General features: G+C 45.3%; 1 protein-coding gene across 3 annotated transcripts in view; it reads left to right on the forward strand.

The window, feature by feature from the left end:
- Caln1 (calneuron 1) overlaps positions 1 to 22,408 on the forward strand; it is a 439,729-nt gene that overhangs the window by 407,365 nt on the left and 9,956 nt on the right. For all 3 annotated transcript variants that reach the window (XM_051204808.1, XM_051204809.1, XM_051204810.1), the window contains one exon: positions 16,798 to 16,954. In XM_051204808.1, coding sequence (XP_051060765.1) covers positions 16,798 to 16,954 — 157 coding nt within the window. The remainder of the gene's footprint in view (positions 1 to 16,797; positions 16,955 to 22,408) is intronic.

The raw sequence follows: 22,408 nt of genomic DNA on the forward strand, positions 1-22,408 counted from the left end.
TAGGCTGTGAGTCTATTAGCCCCCAGCAGCCACAGATGTTGACCTCCCCTAAGAGATCTGCATGGGGAGGCTGAGGACTGAGCTAGCTCACCCCATTTTCTGCAACTGCCATGTTTGCCCACTGAGTTGTCATGAAAGGACTCAGGGTGTGGATTAGGGTGTCAGAGGGGGGGAACCAAAAGCAGATATCAATCCCCTGAACTAGGAATTACAGGTAGTTGTGAGCTTCCTAGTATGAATGCTTAGAACCAAACTTGGGTCCTCCTCTCAAGAGCAGCAAGCATTATTACCTGCTGAGCCATCCTTCCAGCCTCCATCAACTGGCTTAATGTGTCATAAGTGAGCTTTATTGCAATAAGTTCCATAATCCTTAGTACATAATTGAAACCAAACGCTTGTATGCAGAGACATTTTCATAACCACGGAGTCAAACAAGTATAACCAAGAATACAGCTATAACCCCAAACATATTTAAATGTAAGAATACATGTTAACATACTACCCACATAAAGCTGTGTTCTGCAAATACTGTGTGTAGACATATTAGGAATTTGTTTGTTTATTACCTCAAAGACTTCTAACCAAGTGGTTTTGATTCCCCCTAGTTTTTCTCTTGTGGGTCTCAATCAACAACAATGAAAAACAAAAACAAAAACAAAAAACAGGGTACCAAAATCTGCAAGCTGTAGAAAACTGCCCCCTCTTTTATCCCCCTAGGCACAGTAGTGTATAGCTATGATCATAACACTTGAGAGGCTGTGGCACAAGGATTATAGGTTTGTGACCGTCATGTGTTACATACTGAATTTTAGGTCTCTTTGAGCAACATGTTAAGTTCTAGACCACCTGGACTATAATAGAGGGATCTTCAAGCCAACCTGAGCTTCAGAGTGAGATGTTGCCAAGGAAAAGCATTCAAGAAGAAACGTTTTGTGTTAGCTTAGAATTCCAGGCTGCAATCCTATCGCTGCAGAGTCACAGTGGCAGGGGCTTGGCATAGCCAGTCTCAGGAGCAGAGAGCAGTGAGTGCATGCATGCCTGGTGTCTGCTCCTAACACAGTTCAGAAACTAAGCCCAAGAGTAGTGCCACCCATTCTCAGGCTGGGGCTTCTCACATCCATTAACAGAAGAGACAGTCCCCTCCAGGCACGTCCATGGGTCAACAAGATTTAGACACTCTCTCATTGAGACCCTTCCCAGGAGATTCTAGATCATGTTGAGTTGAGAATAGAACTAAGCAGAATGCCCAACGAGGCTCCTGGGGTTTCGATGCTGGTGTCTTCGGGGCTGTAATTCAGCCTGTCATCAAATGGAGTTGCAGGAGAACAGAAACCACTGCATTCTCTGAGGTCTTGTACACTGCCCCCTCCAGTGAGATGGGTGCACTGGTGCGAAGGGCCAACACGTTAGTGAGTTATTATTTTTCTCTATGGCTTTCCATCATAAGCAACAGCTGAAATTGAGTACAGAGAGCTATAATGTGCCTCCCCTTTGACCTGTGCTCCCCAACGGCACCTATTGTTTTGCCAGGACACTCCTACACAGTGATTATAGCTCTATTTTCAAAGGAGATACTTTATTATTCTTAGTGCTGCATAGTCAGTGGGGAGGTTTGAACCCTCTGTTCCCCTCTGTCTCCAACTAGCTGTACTCCAAGTCAACTCCTTTTATGCATAGCCTATGCCCCCCCAATAGCTACAGAGGTCCCCTTAGTATCCTTTCTGTTTCATTTTGTCCCTTAGCATGTCTCCCCATTTTGTATGTGTTTTTTTGGGGGGGGTGGTAATGGGATAAGAGACAGAGTCTACTATGTGGTTCCAACTAGTCTCAAACTCATGGTAGTCCTCCTGCTTCGGTCCTCAAAGGGCCTGGGTTACAGACATGTGCCACCATACCTACCTATTTTTTTAGTGTTCCGGTATTTTCTGTCTCCCCCAGTTATATTGTAAGGTTTGTGTGGGAAGATTATTTTCCTCTTTTTCACCTCCTGGGGTGCTCCAGCACTCCCTACAGCGGGACCTAGAACTTTGTAGGGCCTCACATACACATTTGTCCCCCCAAATTGTCAAGGGATCCATTCTAGAGCCTAAGTGTTCTTTTTTATTTGCTTATTGAGGAGGTTGAACACATCCATGGTGTGTGTGCGGAGAGTAGAGGAGAGCTTGTAGGAGTCAGTGTTTTCTTCCTACCATGTAAGTTCTAGGGCTGGAATCGGGTGGCCAGGCTGTGTGGCAAGTTACTAGGCGGCTCTTACTTACTGTCCCCATGACAAAGTCTTTAGCTCTTTAAGTCTCTTATATATCAATGCAATGGTCCACTATTTATTTGCATACACACACACACACACACACACGTATGTATAATAAATGCATGTCTTCTTGTAGATGTTGATTCATTGAAATTGAAACAGGGCACTGATATGTTGACTGGGTTAGCCTGGATCTCACTATAAACCTGGGCTAGCTTTAAAATCCTGGTCGTCCTCCTGCCTCAGCTGCCAAAGTGTCAGGATTATTAACATGTTTATCATAGCTAGCTCTCTGTGCCTTCAGGTTTCATTCTGTTGCTGTGATAAAAGCACCCTGAGAAAAAGCAGCTTAAGGGAGGAAAGGATTAATATTAATCCTGACTTCCAAGAGTCAGCCCTTGATTGGGTGAATCAAGGCAGGAACTCAGGCTACTAGCCAAGTCAGGTCCACAGTCACACAGTCAAGTCCAAACTCAAGGCATCCATTCTTCCTGTTTGCTTAGTTTTTTTTTTTTTTTTTTTTTTTTTTTTTTTTTTTTTGCTTGCTCTTGGCTAGCTGTCTTCACTTTTAACACAGTGCAAGACCATGCTGGCTGGTGCTTGTGTGTAACCCTGGTGTTGCTGGGGACTGGGAAGACAAGGAAGATCCCCAGGCTTGCTCTCCAGCCAGTCTAGCCAAACTGGTGAGCTGCAGGTTCACCCAGAGGCCCCATTTGAAAGAAAATGGATGAAGTGGACAATGACTGAGACCTGCAGGCACACATATGCGCATAGGCACCCCCTCCCACACTCACCCAAAGAAATCTGAACCCCTAGGGCCTGGGAACAAAGGTGGCATTTCAGGAAAGCAAACAAAAGTCAAGGTGGGAACTCAGGTCAACTCCCACTTCCCTGGGAGGGGAGGGAGTCGTGCAGTGTGTCTTCTAGGGCTCTCTTGTGGCTTGGAAGTGTTACTATTGGCTCAGAGGAGCTCAGACTGCACCCCTGCAGGAGTCAGCCCTGGGTGGTCCTCAGCAGGGGGCTGATGAGAACAGCAGAGCCTCCCCGATTACTCTCCCTCAAATGGTGTTCCGAGGGCAAAACTTCAATGTCAGCCCAAGGTTCTGAATTATGTGTCTGCTCTCTGGGCCTCATAGCTGGTGGAAAATTTCTTCCAGACTCTGCCAGTCAATAGATGCTCAATCTTTGTTTGGGTCTGGTTGAGAGTCTTCAACTTTCTGGGAGCTGTTACCACCTGCTGGGATGCTGGGGGAATTGGCAGAGGCCAAGCCACTGAATCCCCTTCAGCTCACCTGAACTGATACCCAGCAGGGTCAAAGAATACAACAAGCCCCCATCCTTCTATCCTTGTACCCTCACACCAGGTGAGGAAGAGGAGGTGCTGTATTCTTCTCTCATCACTGCACAAAAGCAGCTGAAAGCAGGACGGGTTAATTAATTGTGGCTCACAGTTCGAGGATGGCAGGGAAGACATGGTAGCGGGATCATTAGGAGGCTGGTCAGGCAGCATCCACCACCATAAATGGCATCCAGAGTCAGGAAGCAGAGAGAGAGAGGGATGCTGGTGCCCTTTCTCCTTTTCCTTCAGTCTGTGACCTCAGCCCACAGGACAGTGCTGTCCTCATTCGGGGTGGGGCTTCCATCCTCCGTTAAGTGAATTCACAGACACCCCTGGAGGAGAGTCTTTTAGGTGGTTCTAGTTCCCATCAAGTCGGCAGTGTTAGCCATCACAGACATACCTGAGTCCAGATGGACCCATGCACCAGCTCTAATTATTCTCAAGATCCAACCCTCAGTTCCCTCATCCCATCCGTCTGACTGAACAGTTCAGGCTATAGGCTTCATATGAACCTGTCTCTTCGTTCTTAGTGGTAAAGGAGTGTTTTGGCTTGAATTTCAAATGTCCCCCACACCGGCTTACATGTTTTAACACTTGGTGGTACTGTTTAACTTAAATTAATTTTTATCTGCGTAACGTTTAGAAGGTAGCGAGTGCTTCACTGGAGGAAATGAGTCACTGGGGTTGGGTACTTGAGGTTTTATAGCCCAATCCCATGTCCCTCTACTCTGTTTCCTGAGTTCGAGCCCATGCTATCTCCAAATCGTACTGCCGCGCCTTCCCCACCATGATGGACTGTGCCCTTGAACTGTGAGCTAAAGCAAACCCTCCTTTCCGACATTTGCTTCTCTCAGCTGTTAAGAGTTATAAATTCGGAGAGATTTCACAATACTTTCACTTCAGGCTTGTTGCTTAATGCTGCATGTTGGGGAAATCCTGGAGCTAGGGAACCTTCTGGAAGCTCCTCGGAATATGCTGGGGCTTCCTGCACTTCTGGCTGAAAAGCACCATTACCAGTAGTGTCGACTTGGAGCAGAGATGTCTGCACTGCTGATAGTGTTCATCCAAGGAGGAAGGGGAGACTGCAGGCTGAGGGTCAAATGACCTCACTGGTGCTTAGAGTACACTTGAAAAACAAAAGACAGACAGACAAACAAAACCATCTGTCCTTTTTTTTGTTGTGTCAGGGTAAAGCTATGAGATGGCTCAGCCAAGCAGGTGGGACATGGCTGCCTTGGGCACTATGAGTATGCCCAGACTACAGGTTACTACTGTGGGTTGAAAAGAGCCCTGCTTCCAAGAGGAGATGCTCTGTCATATTTATCTTCTGGGCAGCTCTCTCTCTCGGCAGTTAGATGTTGTAGGTGAAGCTTTTTTCATGAGGAGACATAAAAACAAAGGTGTCTGCTCACCTCTGACAGGGAGTCCGTGATGGACCAAAGTAATGATGCCACCCGAGTCCGACTTGGGGAACTGATGAGCTCACTGGGGTTACTTCAGCAGTATGTGTGAGGGTGACTCGCGGGAACATGGAATACTCAAAAGCAGCAACATCACTAAAAAGCCCACCCAGCTTGGGTAACATCACCCTGGAGGTCTCTCTACAGGATTTGCAGGCAGCTGGACAGGGTCAGAGTGCCTCCTCCAGGCCAGCTGTGATGGCCAGAGTCTTCTCCCCCTGCATACACAACTGTGAGGAGCTGTCATCTAGAATCCAGCCTCCCCCAGCATGTGAAATTTGCTTACTTCCAGAATCTCATGAGTGTCTCTTCCTGAAGGAAGTGTTCCAATTTCAGGAAATGATTATACAACAGTAGAATAGAACCTTTTAAACCAGACAGAGGGAAGAATAAGGGTTATAGAATATTCTAGATCTTATTTGGTCCCTCTCTGCACCTCCCTCAAGGTGAATTAAATTGGCACCAGGAAGTGAGTTCCACACCAGCGAAAGTTAGAAGCAGTGTCAGATTAACCTAAAAGCTGGTCAGGGAAGATGTGGTCCCCCGCAGTGCTGGTCTCTGTGGGAGTCAGGGAGGGGGAAGACCTCAGGGGCAGCCAGCAGGGAGCCTCAGGCTTTGTCCTTTTAGTGGCCTGGCTTTCATCTTGTTCAGAATTCAGGACTTCACTGCAGCTAGGGCCCCCTGAGGCTCCTATCACAGTGAGAACAGGAGTTCAATTTCTTTTCTCCACTGTGAGTCTCAACTGTGAGTCTTCTTGCAGAGAAAACTTTTCCTGGCCTCTTGATGGATTTGCAGGGGAAGGAAATATAGGTAGAAAAGGGAGGAAGACAACATGGGAGGCTAACATATATCCGTTCAACAAATGTATGATGCATCCACGTACTTGGGTGTAGCCATTGAATTAGAGGTGGTGCTTGCCTTCCAAGGGCTTTTCACTAACCAGAAGAGGCTGACACAGAAATAGACAAAACTAACTTGCAAACTAGACACGATGATTGAGCCTGGCCTGTAATCCTAGCACCAGAGAGACCGAGGAAAGAGAAAAAACCAAGAGTTTGAGGATAGCCTGGACTTCTAGAGTGAGCAAAACCTGTTAGTTATTAAACAAGGTTGTTTTCTGGTCTCCATAGACATGCACACATATATGCACCTGCGCGCGCGCGCACGCGCACACACACACACACACACACACACACACACACACACACACACACCCCTACCTCACTTATGTCCTAGAGAAAAAAAATTACTTGCCTTTGAAAATCAAATCAAGAAGGCTGGAGAGATGGCTCAGAGCATTGCCTGCTCTCCCAGAGGACCTGGGTTCATTTCCAAGCACTCACATGGCAGCTCACACCCATCTATAACTCCAATCCTAAGGGATATTGCACCCTCTTCTGGCTTCTTTGAACACTGCATGTCATGTGGTACACAGACATATATGCAGGCAAAACACCCATACTTATACAAATAATGAATAAATAAATAAAATGTTCAAACTATATTAATAAAAAAGAAAAATAAAATTGAATCAAGGGAGAAATCACAGAAGGTACCCTTACGACATCTCTTCATACTTTAATCTGAAAAGATGATGCATAAAAAGCTGCTTGTAATTTATCAGGGGAAAAGGACAGAGGGCAAGGGAAAGGGCTCAGCAGATAAAAGCACTTGCTCTGAAAGCATGAGGACCCGAGTTCAAGCCCCCAACACCCATATAAAAAGCTGGGCATGGCCATGTGTACCTATAACCTTAGCACTATTGTGGAGACAGACAGGAGGATCACTGGGGTTTGCCAGCCTAGCTCCAGGTTCAGTGAAAAACCCCCGCCTTGAGAGAAAAAGGTAGAAAGTGATAGAGGACAATAAGAGATGTCCTTCCCTGGCCTGTGGGCATGTGCATCCTCCCTCTCTCTCTCTCTCTCTCTCTCACACACACACACACACACACACACACACACACACGTGCGCGCGCGTGAGTCTACCACATATTTATATGAGAGAAAAACATAAAAATAAGACAGCAAATGATGACATTTTGGGGCAAGAAAGAAACAGATTAGAATTACCAGAGAATGCACAGAACCAAAATAAAAGCACAGAACTGGTCTTTGACTCAGCCAATGAAAAGCAGAATGAGGGACTCAAGAGATGGCTCTGTGGTAAAGGCCACTCACAGCTCTGTCAGAGAACCTGAGATAAATCCTTAGCACCCACATCAGGGAAGCACATGGTTACCTGTACCCAGCTCCTGGGACTCTGATGCCCTCTTCTGGTCTGCATGGGTTCTGCACACACACACACACACACACACACACACACACACACACACACACAGTGGGGGGGCACAATCAACCACCTGTAACTTCTGCTCCAAGAGACTCCAAGAGATCCAATGTTTTATTATGGACTCTGGAGGCACCTGAGCATGTGATCACACACACACACACACACACACACACACACACACTCAGTGTCACACACACACACATGCATAAATAAAAATAAAAAGTTATAAAATGCTGAATGATCTATGCAGTGAAAAAAGAACAAAGAATAAATGTACAATTTAAAACACAGACATGAAAATGATTTGGGAAGAGATGAAATGTGTGGAAGCACAGGGCAGATAACTAATTAAGACTAATTTGTGTTCCAGGGAAAAATCAAACTAGAACAAAGGGGAAGCAGTTGTCGAAATGGTTGTGAGGAGGCACACAGGAGGCAGAACACGATGCTGGTATAAAATTGAAAAACCCTGGCTCAACTGAAGCCAAGACTAATACAGAAACATATGTCTAAATATGGCACAGAAACTGTGTGTGTCTTTAAAACTCAAGGGCAGAGAAATATCCCTACTGGTGCTGGAAAACGGATGAAGGATATTGAAAGAAGAAAATTTGGGTTAACACCCAACCCCAAACAGAAGGAACTAGAAAAATCAGCTCAGCTTTCTTTGAGTGTGTATCTTGTGTTTGTATGTGGGGGTGTGTGCACAAGTATGTCCACTGTACTAACTCAACTGTACCCACACCCCCAGCTCAGGTATCAAGGAGGGGAAGTCCAGGATGTTGTGTTAAACCAAAGTTTCATATGCTAAACCATTCTCATAGGAGAATGGAAGAAGAAAGGTATTGTAGGGGATGGAGAGATGCCTTAAGGTTGCTCTCCCAGAAGACCCAGGCTTGATCCCAGAATACATATAGTGGCTCAGAGCTGTCTGTAAGTCCAGTCTCAGGGGACCTGACACTCTCTTTTGGTATTTCCAGGCATTGCACACACATGATACATTGACATACAATACACCCATGTATTTTTTTTGTTTTTTGTTTTTTTTACAAAAACCCATCTTATTTTTTAAAGGTACTGTGAAAAATATATCTTGGAGCAGAAAAATGGCTCAGGGTCTAAAGGCACATGCCATTGAATCTGGTGACCTGAGTTCCATATCCAGGACCCGTGTGCTACAAAGAGAGAACCAGTTCCTCCTGGTTGTGTTCTGACCTCCACATGTGTGCCCTGGCACATGTGCATGCATGCACACAAACACACTAACTAACTCACACAATTAGTAGAAGTAATGAAAACTGTAAAATAATTATGAGAGCTCTTGGAAGAGGTAGCATGCACTGCTTCATCGGCAGCTGTTTTTAGAAGTCCTCTAGCAGATGATATCATGATAGCTATGCATGCACCCAGAGGTGCATGGACAAATGGAAGTGAGAAGTGAAATCCATTCCATATCTTGAGGTAGCAGCCCATGGTTATACATTGCATCACCAAATTTAGTGCAGAATAATCAGAATTTTCTGCAAAAACATACAAGAGTTTGTTTTGGGGAGGGAAGTGTTATTTTGTGACAGGGTGGTACTATGTAGTCCTGGCTGTTCTGGAATTTGTTATGTAGATCAGGCTGACCTAGAACTAGCTATGTAGATCAGGCTAGCTTCGAATTCATAGTGATCCACTTGCCTTGGCCTCAGCCTCCTGAATGCTGGGATTAAAGGTATGCACCTCCATGCCCAACCACCAGGAGTGCCCTAATGTGTCATAGCAAATCCCCAATTAAACCCAATGTCTGCAGTGCAATAAGGAAGAAGTCTGGAAGTGAACGGAGTGTAACTTCTCATCTCACATGGGGAGGAGAAAGAAGCAATTCCATTTTCCTGAATTTGATCTTAAGAAATTGCCAGTTAAGCCATCTATCTGATAACCGGGAAGAGGTCTCCTAGTTTAATCAAAACAAAGCCAGCCATAGACACTGTGTACGAAAGAAAAAGGGAAATAGAAGGGTTGGAAAATCTGGCAAGCAGGAAATAAAATACCAAAATAGAGACAAGCATGCATGCATTTCCACTATTGGAAAGCAGAGAATGTAAGTCTAATTTTTCAACATATTTAGTTTACATTTTAAATTAAAATAAAATTATATCAGTTCCTCACTTCCGTTTTTTTCCTCCAGCCTCTCCTGTTTTCCCCCACCCCACCCCTACGCACCATGCTGTCAGATTGATAGCCTCTTTCTCTTTTATTGTTACATACACATTATACATGGACAAATATATAAATCCTACTGCTGGGTCACATATATGTACATACACACACACACACACACACGTATATGAAACCATGTACATGTGTGTATATGCTTTCAGAGCTGATCACTCCATATTGGATAACCAGTCAGGCAGTTCATCCCTGGCAGAGGTTCATTTTTCCTCTCTAGGCAAGTATTGGTTGCCTGTAGTTTTTTTTTTTTTTTTTTTTTTTTTTTTTTCAGGGGCGAGACCCTGAACAATTTCCCAGCTTTCACATTAGCATATCTTTTGATATTGTTACTGTTCTGGACTTATTTATGCAGAGAGAAAGACACACAGCAGACTTCCTCGTATTCTGGCTCTTAACAGTATTTCATTCCCCTTTACCAAGATGTTCTTTAAGCCCTAGGAGGAGGAGCTGTGCTGCAGATACATGCTTTGGGACTGGGGTCCCATGACCCATTGATCTCTGCAGTGTGTCCAGTTGTGGAATCTGTGATGGTCTCCATTTGCTATAAAAAGTCTTTTTTGATGAGGGGTGACAGCCACACTCATCTGTGGGTGTAAGGATAGAATTTAGAATATACCTAGAAACTCTACTAGCCTAGCAAATTGGCAGCAGTAGGTTCTTTTCTGGGTACTTGACTATGCTTCCAGTAGCAAGCATAATTCCTCTCCTATTGAGTGGGTCCTAAACCCACTTAGGTGACTGTTGGTTACCACCATCATATGAGTGCCACTATTGTGCCTTCCTGGATATAGTGCCATGCTGGTCATTGTTGTGGTTCATAGGTGTCACAGCTGGATAGGACTTTTAACTGTTTCCCTCCCTTAGAAATTTGCATAATACTTTCTGGTACTATGGAAACTAGACTGCAGGCAGGCAGCTTCAGATTACATCCAGCTGGAATAATTTGAACCCTGTATCTTAAATAGATAAGGTCCCACGTAACCCAGGCTTGCTCAGACTCACTATGTAATCCCAGGCCTGGGATTACAGACCTGGTGTATGTGGTACTAGGGATCGAACCAAGGATCCCATGCATGCTAGGCAAGCACTCTTCTAACTGAGCTGCAGCCACAGCCAAAACAAATTTATTTTACATGCACTCTGCTCTCCTTTCTAGATCCATGGGTAGAAAACACAAGAGGAGGTTAGGAACCAAGAGAGGGACAACCTTAGGTATCATTCAAGTCCCATCTACTTTTCTGCCACTGCCTGGGACTTATCAAGCAGGCTAGCTTGGTTGTAACATAATCACACAGAAAGAAAACAGCATGTCTATACAAATGTCAGGGTAGACTTTTACAAAAAGCCTGAGACATTTCAAGAAACATTTAGATATTTTGTGTTGATCAAAGGCTTGTCCTGGACATTCTGGGGTGGCGGCTGTGCACCTGCTGTCTTTGATGACCTCTGAATGCTTCTCTAGGTATCTAAATGCTCTATGCATTCTTCTCTGGGGTTGTCATCCTTTGGGTGACTTTTATTGTCAGCCTAACACAAATGATTTCCAAATCCATATCATTAGCCTGTCATGTCTACACTCCATCCCCTAGTTGTTATGCTGGGACTATCATTCAGGGAGCTTCAGGGAACACACCCAAAATTTAACTTGTCACCTCTCTCTAAGTCAGAGACAAAGAATGAGAGCTGAGGGTGTGTGGGAAAGCGTGAGCAAGCTTTGGTCATTATCTGAAAGTAAAAGAGAGAGGAGATGGGGGGGAGGCTAGAGAGCTGGCTCAGAGGTTAAGAGCACCTGCAGCTCTTACAGAGGACCTGAGTTTGTTCTCCAGCACCCATGTTAGGTGGCTCACAACCAAGTGTAATGCCAGCCACAGTGCTACAGGATGCTCTGAGAGCAACTGTGTCAGGGAAAGACTCTAGGATACTGTCTCACTAGGGAGATAATTATTTGTCTCATCTCCTTAACATGGCTTCAGGTGAATCAGCTTTCCTTGAGGATGGATTCCTGGCTAAATGATTGACAGACCAAGCTGGATGGATTGACTGGTTTGCTTGGTTTTTGTTATTGTTTTGGAGTTTTATTTTGCACGCTCTCTCTCTTTTCTTTTCTTTCCTTTTCTTTCTCATTTTTCCTTCCTTCCTTCTTGCTTTCTTGTGTGTGCATGTGGAGGTCAGAAGACCACCTCTCCTGTCCTTCCTCAAGAACATCATTTTTGAGACAGGGTTTCTCATTGGCCCGAAGCTCACCCAGCAGTGTAGCTGGCTAGCAAGTCCTAGATATCCTTTTGTCTCTACTCACCTCCTCACCAGTGCTGGCATTTCATGTACCACTCTGTTCAACTGTTCCATTTCATTGTTTTTTTTTTTCTGTGATAAAATAATCTGACAGAAAGCAATTTATGGGGAAGAGGGTCTATTTTAGCTCAGATTCCAGGTTCTAATCCATCATTTAGAGGAAGCCACGGTGTCAAAAATGTGAAGCAAGTAGTCATATCGTGTCCACAGTCTACAGCACAGAGAAATAAAAGCATGGATGCTTGCTTTCTCCTCTCTTATACAGTTCAAGACCCCTTGCCTAGGGAATAGTGCCACCCACAGTGGGCTGGGTCCTCCCATAACAGTCAACAATCAAGATAACCCCCACAGACATACCCATAGGCCAACGTGATCTAGACAATTCCTCAGTTATGTTTTTGGTTGTGAGCCTAGCCTTTAACGGCTGAGCCATCTCTCTAGCCCAACAATTCCTCAGTTATAAGTGTCTCTCTAGTTAGTGTGAAGTTGAAAATTAAAATTAACCATCATGTTCATTTTTTAACAAAAGTTTTGGGGATTGAATTCAGGTCATCATACTTGCACTTCAAGTACTTTCTAAGGACAAACCCACTAAAAACAGTATTGACTATAAGAATGATTAATGGGCAAACATTTCTTTTCACAGGCTATAAAATATTACTCACCATTTTTGACAAATCATGTAAATAAAAGCAATGGTGTTGGAAGGAAAGATCAAAATTTTATGGCTACAAAATGTAATCAGTAAAGATAAATAAACCAGTATAAATTAGCTTCATAGAGATTGTACTATAATAGAAAATGTCTTAGATGTCCAAAGAATGCATATGTAAGGGATACATTCTCTACTATCTACTAAATAGAACACAATTACATCAAAAGTAGAAAAGAGAAACATAAAATTATGAAAGATGGGGCATGAGTGATTTTTTTTTTCAGAAGAAGGTCTCATGTTGTCAAGATCAACTTCAAAGTTGCTCTGCAGCCAAGAACCACCTTGATCTTCTGATCCTCTTTCCTCCACCTCCCCAGTGCTGGTGTTATGGGCACAGGCCACCAGCCATGATTTATGTAGTGCTGAGACAGAACCCAGGGCTCTGTGGATGCTAAGTATGCCCATCCACAGCCACTGTGGTACAGTCAGTCTTGAGAGAAATTTTAAAATGTGGGTCCACTGTGCATAATTACATGCCAAAAATAATGAGAAGCTTGTGGATCGTTCTCAGAAATGAATTGTATAAAGTCCTAACAGTACCTCAAGAAAATATGTAAGCTGAATTGATGGGTCATCATGGGAGAAATACCTGTTGGTGCCATGTTCCTGTTTTATAGTGATGTCTTTCAAAGCTTTAAGAGATGGTGGTATCCTGACAATAGAGATGACATAAGCTGCTCGGCTAGGTTTGTTTTGGTGTTAGTACCCTATGTTAGACAGTCATGTGTCAAGAGGCACTGTTGTTAAGAGGAGGGCCTATCTGAGCTTGAGGCTGAAGATGTTTCAGTCCATGGTCCCCTGGGTCTGTCAATATTTTAGGTAAAGTTGGAGGAGGGTGGTAGGTGAAAAATCACTCATCAGAAGAGAAATAGAGAGACAGAGACAGAGAGAGACAGAGTCAGAGATAGAGAGAAAGGTAAACACAGACACACAGAGAGAACAAGAAACAGAGATGGAGTTGGGAGGAGAGAAAGGGGATGGGTGGGGGCAGGAAGAAGGGAAGGAGAGGGGGGAGCACAGATTCTGAAAGAAAAGAAAAAACAGAAAGACAAGGACACACAGAGAAGAGTCTCAGGTCTTAAGAGACACTCTCCCAGTGACCTACCAAGCAGGACCCACCCCCTAATAGCCCATTCGGCTATGGATTCATTAATGGATGATGAAATCAGCACCTTTGTGATCCAGTCTGTTTTCAACATCACCAGCAGCTAGGGACCTAACCTTCTACCCATTGCCACTGGAGGAAATTTGATCTACAAGCCACAGTATATTTTGTTTTGTTTTGTTTTTCTAGACAGGGTTTCTCTCTGTAGCCCCGGCTCTCCTGAAAGTCACAGAGATCCACCTGCCTCTGCCTCCCCAGTGCTGGGGTTAAAGGTGTGTACCACCACTGTCCAGCTTGTCACAGTATATTCTAATGATTATAAGACTCAAAAGCAAAACAGTGGAGGCAGGAAAGCTTTATTTTCCTTTTTCTAGCCCCTAGCCAGTCCTTTTGCCTGGCTTCTAAATGGCAGAAAGCTCTTACAGTGGTATAATTTTTTCTAGGCACTCCGCCACTTACACTGGCCTTCTAAGATGTAGTGACTCATCCCGTCCCCCCAAAGAATCCATTTGATGTCAACACTATTCATCTCTGACCATGGCAAAAGATCTAATCTATTCTAACTTTACTATGTTGCCCTCATAAAACACTCTGATCCAAAGCAACTTGGGTAGGAAAGGGGTTATGTGGCTTATTCTTCCAGGTCTCCGTCAATCATTGAGGAGTCAGGGCAGGAACAAATAGAAGATTTCATTCTCAACTAACTTTCTTATACAGCCCAGGGCCACCTATCCATGTAATGGTACCACCCACGGTGGCCTGTGTGTGTGTGTGCGCGCACACACACACACACACAATCAGTTAACAGTCAAGGCGATCCCCCACAGATGTACCCTGAGCTCATCTGATCAGGACCATCCTTCCATTGACATGCTCTCTTGAGTACTTCAGGCTGTGTCAAGTAGATAGTTAAGCCTAACTAGGACAGGATCCCCACTTTTGCATCAGAATTATTCTCTACATTCTTTGTGCCTCGTTCCTGCACATGGGTTACATTCTCCTTATTTACCCAAAGTGAAGGAACATGGTACCTGGCTCTGTGTCAAATTAATTCTCAGTCACTAAACTACAATGCACAAAACACATCCAAAATCTGAATGCCCATCTACTGCTGTGACTCATGCGGGGCTTTCAACTACAGTCATCACCGTTTCTACAACAAGTTTCAGTAACTCAAGTCAGTTTCCTAGAACTGGGTGCCTACTTCTCAGATGCTTGAAAAGACAGGAAGGAGAGAAAAAAAGTGTAGAACTTGGCTTTCAGTGTTGTGTGGACTTGTTTCAATCATGGATTTCCGTGCTCCCCCTTGGTGCGATGGTTAATTGATCTTGACTGTCAGTTCGATAGGATCTAGAATCACACAGGACACAAGCCTCTGGAGCATGTCTGTGAGGAAGCTTCCAATTTGGTTAACTGATGGAGGTAAATCCACCTTACATCCCATGGGCTGAGGTCCTAGGCTGAATACTAAGTAGAAAGCGAGCTGAGCACCACCATCCATCTCTCCGATCCCTGATGCAATATGACTGGCTGCCTCAAGTTCCTGTTGCCATGCCTTCCCCGCTGTGGTGGACTGTTTCATTTTGAACTGTGAGCTCAAATAAATCAGTGCTTCCTTACCTTGCTTGGTCAGGTGTTTTGTCATGGCCCTGAGAAAAATTAGTGAATCTACTGTATTATGCCATCTTCCATCACTGTGGTAAAATCCCTTCTGCAGAAGAGACACTGATACAGGCCCTGGTTTTGGAAAGGCAGAAGAAGCATGGTACTGCCTCTCACTTGCCCCTAATGAAGGTCTTAGGGTAGATACCACCACAATGGCAGGAATACAGGAATACATGCAGGTGAGATCACATGGCAAGACCGGAAGTCAAAAAGTGACGCTGGGGTCGGGATTTTACAAGTTATACTTGTGGGGCCGGGGAAATGGCTCAGTGATTAAAGCACTTGCCATGCAGACATGATGGCCAGAGTTCAGAGCCTTAGGATGCAGGGAACTGCTCAGTGGCGATGGTGAAACTCCTGTAATTCTTACTTGGAGATGTGGAATCTGAGTTTGATTAAGAGATGCTGCTCCAATGAATTAGATGGAAAAGTAATGGAGAATGATGCAGGCATCAACATCAGGACTCCGCATGCATGTGAACCCACGTATATATGCATGTGCACACATATACATAAACTCACGTGTGAATCCATGCACATGCAAGCGCGCACGCACACACACACACACACACACACACACACACACACACACAAACGGAAAAGAAACTAAGACCTATCTTGAAACTGAGGCACCATTTGTAGCAACATCTCCAGTGACCTAACCATCCACCAGGTCCCATCTCTTTAAAAAAAAAAATTATGTGTGTGCATATGTGGTCCTAAATATATGTGTGTGTGCACCATGTGTATGCATGTGCTCTCAGAGATCATAAAAGGGAGTCTGATCCCCTTGGGATGGAGTCATAGATGTGAGGAACCAAACTCAGGTCCTTTGGACTGACAGAAAGTGTTTAACCATAGGGCAATCTTTCTAGCTCCATGTCCCACTTTTAAAGTTTCTCCCTACCCCAGCATCATAACTGAGCACAAGGCTCCCAACACAGTAACTCTGTTGGAGGGATGGTTGGGAGGGAAACTACATTCAGACCTTAACAGACATGTATAAGTTCACACTTCAAAGCAAAATCGGAACTGCTGGTTCCTTCGGAAATGATGAAAAAAAAATTGAAACATATGCATTGTCCAAAGTGGAAACACAAGATGGGAATGACCGGTTTCTTGGAAGATGATAGAATGTTAGAAACATATGCACTGTCTAAAGTATGGCCCCATACTATAGTATCTAGTACAAGGAGGGTTGACAGCAGATGGCTGGTTGGTGATCAATCCAACTAGAAAGCAGCTTTTACTTTTTGTCTCCTAAATCAAGGAGGCTATATTTCACTTAGTTCATCCCCAATAAGACCACACATATGGTCGGAGCTGAGCAGGATGGAAAACTGCTCATCTGGTACCCTGAAACTCATTTTCTTAGGGAGCTTTCCAGCATGCTGACTGACAAGCACCCCAGCTGAGTTTGCACCCCTGTTTTCACAGCCCTCTTCCTGTTCTTTGTCTCCACAGTTTGACATGCAGAGAGTCACCCTGGAAGAGCTGAAACACATCCTGTACCACGCCTTCCGGGATCACCTAACGATGAAGGACATTGAGAACATCATCATCAATGAGGAGGAGAGTTTGAACGAGACCTCGGGGAACTGCCAGACGGAGTTTGAAGGAGGTGGGTGCCTCTGCCTCAGTGACTTCCCCAGGGCCTCCACATGCCCTATAGTTACAGTCTTCAGGACAAGAAGCAGACTTGTCCCAGAGCTTAAAAACTCAGGGCCAAGATAATAGGTCAGCTTAGGGATGACATGGTGGTTTAATTCCACCTTATGTTTTTGTTATCACTTCCTCCTCCTTTCGTTTTTCTTTTGTGTGCAGAGGTTGGGTCCATGTACCCCTGTGTGTGCAGGTGCATGGGGATGGAATACAAATGCCTGTTCCTGTGGAAACCAGATGTCCATGCCAGGCATCTCCCTCTATGAGTTCTCATTTTGTGAGACAGGGCCTCTCACTGAACCTAGAGATCACAGTTTTTGGTGGGGTTGGCTGACCAGTGAGTTCCCAGAACCCACATCTTTCTGCTTCCCAGTGCTGGGAGTTACAGACCTAGAGAGCTGTGACTCTAGGGAGTTACAGACCTAGAGAGCTGTGACTCTAGGGAGTTACAGACCTAGAGAGCTAGGGATCAAAACTCAGGACAGGACCTCGTGCTTATACAGGAGGCACCTGAAGCCGACAGAGAGCCATTGCCCTAGCCCCCTCTTTCCATCTCCTTCTCCTCTTCCTCCTCCTTCTTTTCTTCTCCTCCTCCTTTTCCCCTCCTCCCCTCCACCTTTCTTGTTCTGCTCCTCTTCCTCCTTCTCCTCCTCCTTTTTGTTAGATTTTGTTGCTGCTGCTGGTGCTATTTTGGCATCTTTATGAGACATGGTCTTCATATTTGGCCTAGCCTATACTTAAATTTCTTTGAACTCAAGATCCTCCTGCCTCAATCTCTAGAGTTCTGGGAATATGGCACACACCGACATATGGGGCTAAAACTTCCAGAAGATTTTATATGGAACTTGTCTTTCCTGGGATCATTCTGAGTCTGGGGCTGGCTCTGTGGCTGTTTGCCTTTGCTCATTGGAGGCTAGCTGCCTCTGGGATGATGGAAGGAGCCTGCTGAATCTGTCAGAAGGCTTGGACCAAGTTCATTGGCTAATTGAATGACCTTGGGCGAGCTGTGTAACTTGTCTGTGTCCCCTCATCTGCATATGTCAGGATAATTACAGCTGCTTCACAGAATCCCTGGGAAAGGATAAGCTCTGGGCTCCTCAGATGCATTGACCAGAAAGAACTCAGGGATAGAGCCCTTTCAGCAACCTAACCAAAGGGCTAACGGAAGGAGCGAGTCATCTGAACTCCGAGGAGAGACACAGGAAGGATCCACTTTTCTTGGCCTCATGGAAAAAAAAATATGAGGGGAAAAAGCTTTTCCCTTAGTCACTCCAGACTTCCTGGGAAGCTAAACAATTCTGTCCCTCTTCCAAGCTTTGAAAATCAACTGTTTGTAGGGCTGGAGGGGTGGCTCAGTGGCTAAGAGCCCTACAGTTCTTGCAAAGGCCCCAAGTTTGGGTCCCAGCACCCACATCAGGGGCATCCCAACCACCTGTGTCTCCAGCTCCTGTGGACTCTGAGGGCACCTCACATCACACATGAGCACACGCACGTGCACTCACGTGAGCACACACAGACACACACTCAACTAAAAAAATTAATGCGAAGAAAACAGCTGTTGTAATGAATAGAGGAAAATTGATATGTTGTAATTGCATTAAATATAATAGTTAGCCATTAGCAGATTTTTTTTCTTTTACATACTTAGTGAGACTTCGTGGAGGTTAATTAATTAATCAGTATTATTCTTTGCAGTACTGAGGTTGGAGGTGAACCTGAGGTCCTGTGCGTGCTAGGAAAGCGCTTTACCACTAAGCTACGCAGTCTCAGCCCTCCTTTTCCTTTGTTTAAAGTGAATTTATTTATTGCTGTGGCTGGGTGGGGGATGGGCGGGTGACACATACGCCATGGTGCACACATGGAGCTGGGGGGACAACTTGTGGGAGTTAGCACAGTCCCTTCCACCAGTTGAGACTCAGGGGTGAAACCCAGGTTGTCAGCCTTGATGGCAAGCGCCTTGGCCTGCTGAAGCATCTGTCTGACCCGTCCATTTACTTTTTGAGATAGGGTCTTGTTAAGCTCCCCGGGTGGCAGGATGTTCACTCTAGTTCAGGGCTGCCTTGAACTTGAGATCTGCCTGCCTCCCCCTCCCTAGCAGCTGGTATTAATGTTTGTACTACCAGGCTCAGTTTGTTTCCTTTCTTTTTTTGAAAGTGTGTGTGTGTGTGTGTGTGTGCTATCTGTGTTCAGGTGCCTATGGAGGCCAGAAGAGGCCATCAAAACTGGGTCCCATGGAGCTAAAGTTACAGGTGGTTGTGAGCTGTGTTGGGAACCGAACTTGGGCCCTCTGCTGGAGCAGCAAGTGTTGTTAATTGTTGAGCCATGTCTCCAGCCCTTGCTCTCTGGTCTGTGAACACCCAACAAGACAAGACCCACAGTGGTCAAACTGTTATAGCTAATGAGAACAGTACTGGGTCACCTCAGTTGCTGCATTACAGGGGGCCAGGGAGAGGAACCTGCCCTGGGAGGAAGTGGATGGATGGGAACTTCCACATGCCTACCAATTGCTGGATACCTGGTTGCAGGTTGGATTGGAGCCTCAGCACAGTTCTGAGATAGGAGTCACTTCACCCTCATGGTGATAGATGAGGTACCTGAAGAGTTCAGCGAGGCAAAGCCCCTCATCTAAAGGCAACAGTAATTAAGTAATGACCTTCATCTGCTGGATGTTGCTCTTTCTGTCTCTGTGTGTGTGTGTGGGAGGGTGTCCTGTGGAGGGGAGTTGTACATGCCCGTGTGTGTGTGTGTGTGTGTGTAGGTTAGATATTGACATCATGTGACTACTCACCTTATTTTTTTTTGAGTCTGAGCCTCTTGCTAAAACTGAAGTTCATCCATTCAGCTACCCTGGCTGCCAAGCAAGCCCCAGAGATCCTGCTGTGTCTCTCCTGGGCACTGGGATGACAGATGTGTGCCGGCGTGCTTGGCTTTCTAGATGGGTCTTAGGGGATCTTAATTGGGGTCTCCATGCTTGCTAAGCATGCACTTTTCTCTCTAAGCCACCTGCCCAGTCCCCTGGTTTCTCCGTTTGTCACTATAGGTCCTTTGCTGGAGCCATTTCAAAATCTCCCTATGAAGTAGCATTCCATTATCCTTTTCCATTTTCCGTCTCACTGCCGGTGAAATCATACCGTATCTGGAAGTCAAGTAGAAAAGAACTGCACGGCTGTGTGATCCTCTCAAGACACGTTCCACACGCACTGCTTTCTCTAATTGGAGTCCCGCCCTTCAGAATTTCCCTAGATACTCTGACGATGGGCACAGGAGAGGGGCGTAAAAGGAAAGTCACCACCTGGGTGTGATGGTTAGCTTTTTTTATATTTTATTTTTATCTCCAAATATGTGTGTATCTGAGTGCCTAAGTATAGCTCTTTATGAGGCCAGAAGAGTTAGAGGGAGATGCTTGATGTGGGTGCTGGAAACCAAACTGTAATTCTTAAGCGAAGTACATGTTCTTAAACTGCTGTGACATCTCTTCAATGCCCGGTGAGAGAAGATCCTCAGTGTGGGCTTGCCTAGGTCAGGTTGTCTGTCCGGGGATTGTCTTAATTAAGCCAACTGATAGGAGAAGACCCAGCTGCTGTGGGCAGCATCGTTCCTTGAACAGAGAAAGCTAGCTGAGAATAAGCAAGCAAGAATCCATGGGTTTTCTTTCTCTGCTCTCAACTGTGGATATGATGCTTCAAGTCCCTGCCTCAACTTCCTCGCAATGATGGCCTGTAATGTGGGATTGTGAGCCAAAACAAACCCTTTCTTCCCTAAATTGCTTTTTCTTGCAAGCATCTGTCACAGCAACAGAGATGAAAGTAGGACGTGGAGAAATAAGTAGTTTCTGGAAAAGAGATGGCTGAACTCAGGTCTTTGCGCCTGCTGAATTTCCATCTGATTAAAGAGGAGCAAATGTCAAGCAAGGAAGAGCTCTGGAGTCCTCGGATACATCTCTGTCCTGTGATATGACTCGAATATGAATGTCACATAGGCTCACGATATTATCATCATCATCATTTTGTTTTGTTTTGAGACAGAGTTTCTCTGTGTAATCTTGGCTGTCCTGGAACTTGCTTTGTAGACCAGGCTTGCGCCACCACCACCTGGCTTAGATTTACAATGTTAACACTGGTCCCAAGATGGTGATGCTATTTTGGGAGTTCTGGAGAGTTTATGGGCTGGGACGTCATACCTGAAATGAGGTGACCTGAAGGGGTATGTCACTGGGGTTGGGTCCTCTGGTCACTTCCTGCCTCACTCCGGGCTTGCTAGTCAGCTATGACGTGGATGGCCCTCCTCTTCTATTTCTTCTTTCACCGTGATGTTTGTCCCAAGCACATGGGACCAAGAGACTGTGGACTGAAATCCCCAGAGCCATGAGCCCGCATTCACCTTTATTCCTTGATTTCTGTCAGGCACTTGGCCACTTTCATGGTTAATTTTCCTGCCGCTGTGATAAAATATTGTCACCAAAATGACATAAGGGAGGAAGGGTTTGCTGGACTCTGTTCCGGGCTACAGTCCACCATGCTGAGGAAGTCCAGACAACAGAAGCAGGGAGCAATGAGCCCCCCTGCTCACCTAGCTTGCCCCTCTATGCACTCCAGGCCCAGGGAATGGTGCTGCCCACTTTTAGTGTTCCTCCCACCTTAACCTAATCAAGATCATCTCTCACAGGGCTGCCCAGAGGTTTGCCGGCTGGGTCACTGGAGGTCCAGTCAAGTTGATAAGTAATATTAGCCAGCACAGTGACACTAGTAAGAAATGTAATATGCTGTGTGGTCCTCATGTCATTTGGTCTGAGTTTTATTTATTTATTTTTTCTCGTCTATTCAACTCAAAGTTTTGTTTTTGCTTTTTGAGGTTTTTTGTTTGTTTGTTTGTTTTGTTTTTTTCAATGGTAGTTATACTTAGATACAAACATGTCAGGGCACAGCGGCTAGTCAGGGAGAATTCTGTGGTCACATCCAAGGTCACCAGGGCAGTCATCCCTTCTGAAGTCACAAGGTTCCTGTCAGGTCATCAAGTGCTCACCAAGATGACGCAAGCTGTCTGGTCACCTGGGGATTCATTATGGGTACTTTGGGCCCATCCAAATGAAAAGGGCACATGATGTCACCCATGCCATCTGCTTCCAGCTGGCCTGCCCTGTGGTTTTCCTGAAATAAAACCCAAGTCTTTGGCTTAAGGAGGAGGTACATGTGGATACAAGGCTGGTAGCCTGTGGAAAGGTAGAAGGCAACATTTGAAAATAGACCCAGGGCTTCAGTTTATTCTGTTTGGGGACCCACTAGGTTTCCTACAACAAACCTGTAGAAAATCCTTCTAGGACCAGTTGAGATTCTAAGATACCGAAGACTCAGAGAACTGTTTTTGATGGGTATGCAAAACAATTCCTCTTCCTCCTCTCCTTTTCCTCCCCTCC

This window comes from Phodopus roborovskii, unplaced genomic scaffold, assembly GCF_943737965.1.
Source record: "Phodopus roborovskii unplaced genomic scaffold, PHOROB, whole genome shotgun sequence".
Taxonomy (NCBI): Eukaryota; Metazoa; Chordata; class Mammalia; order Rodentia; family Cricetidae; genus Phodopus; species Phodopus roborovskii.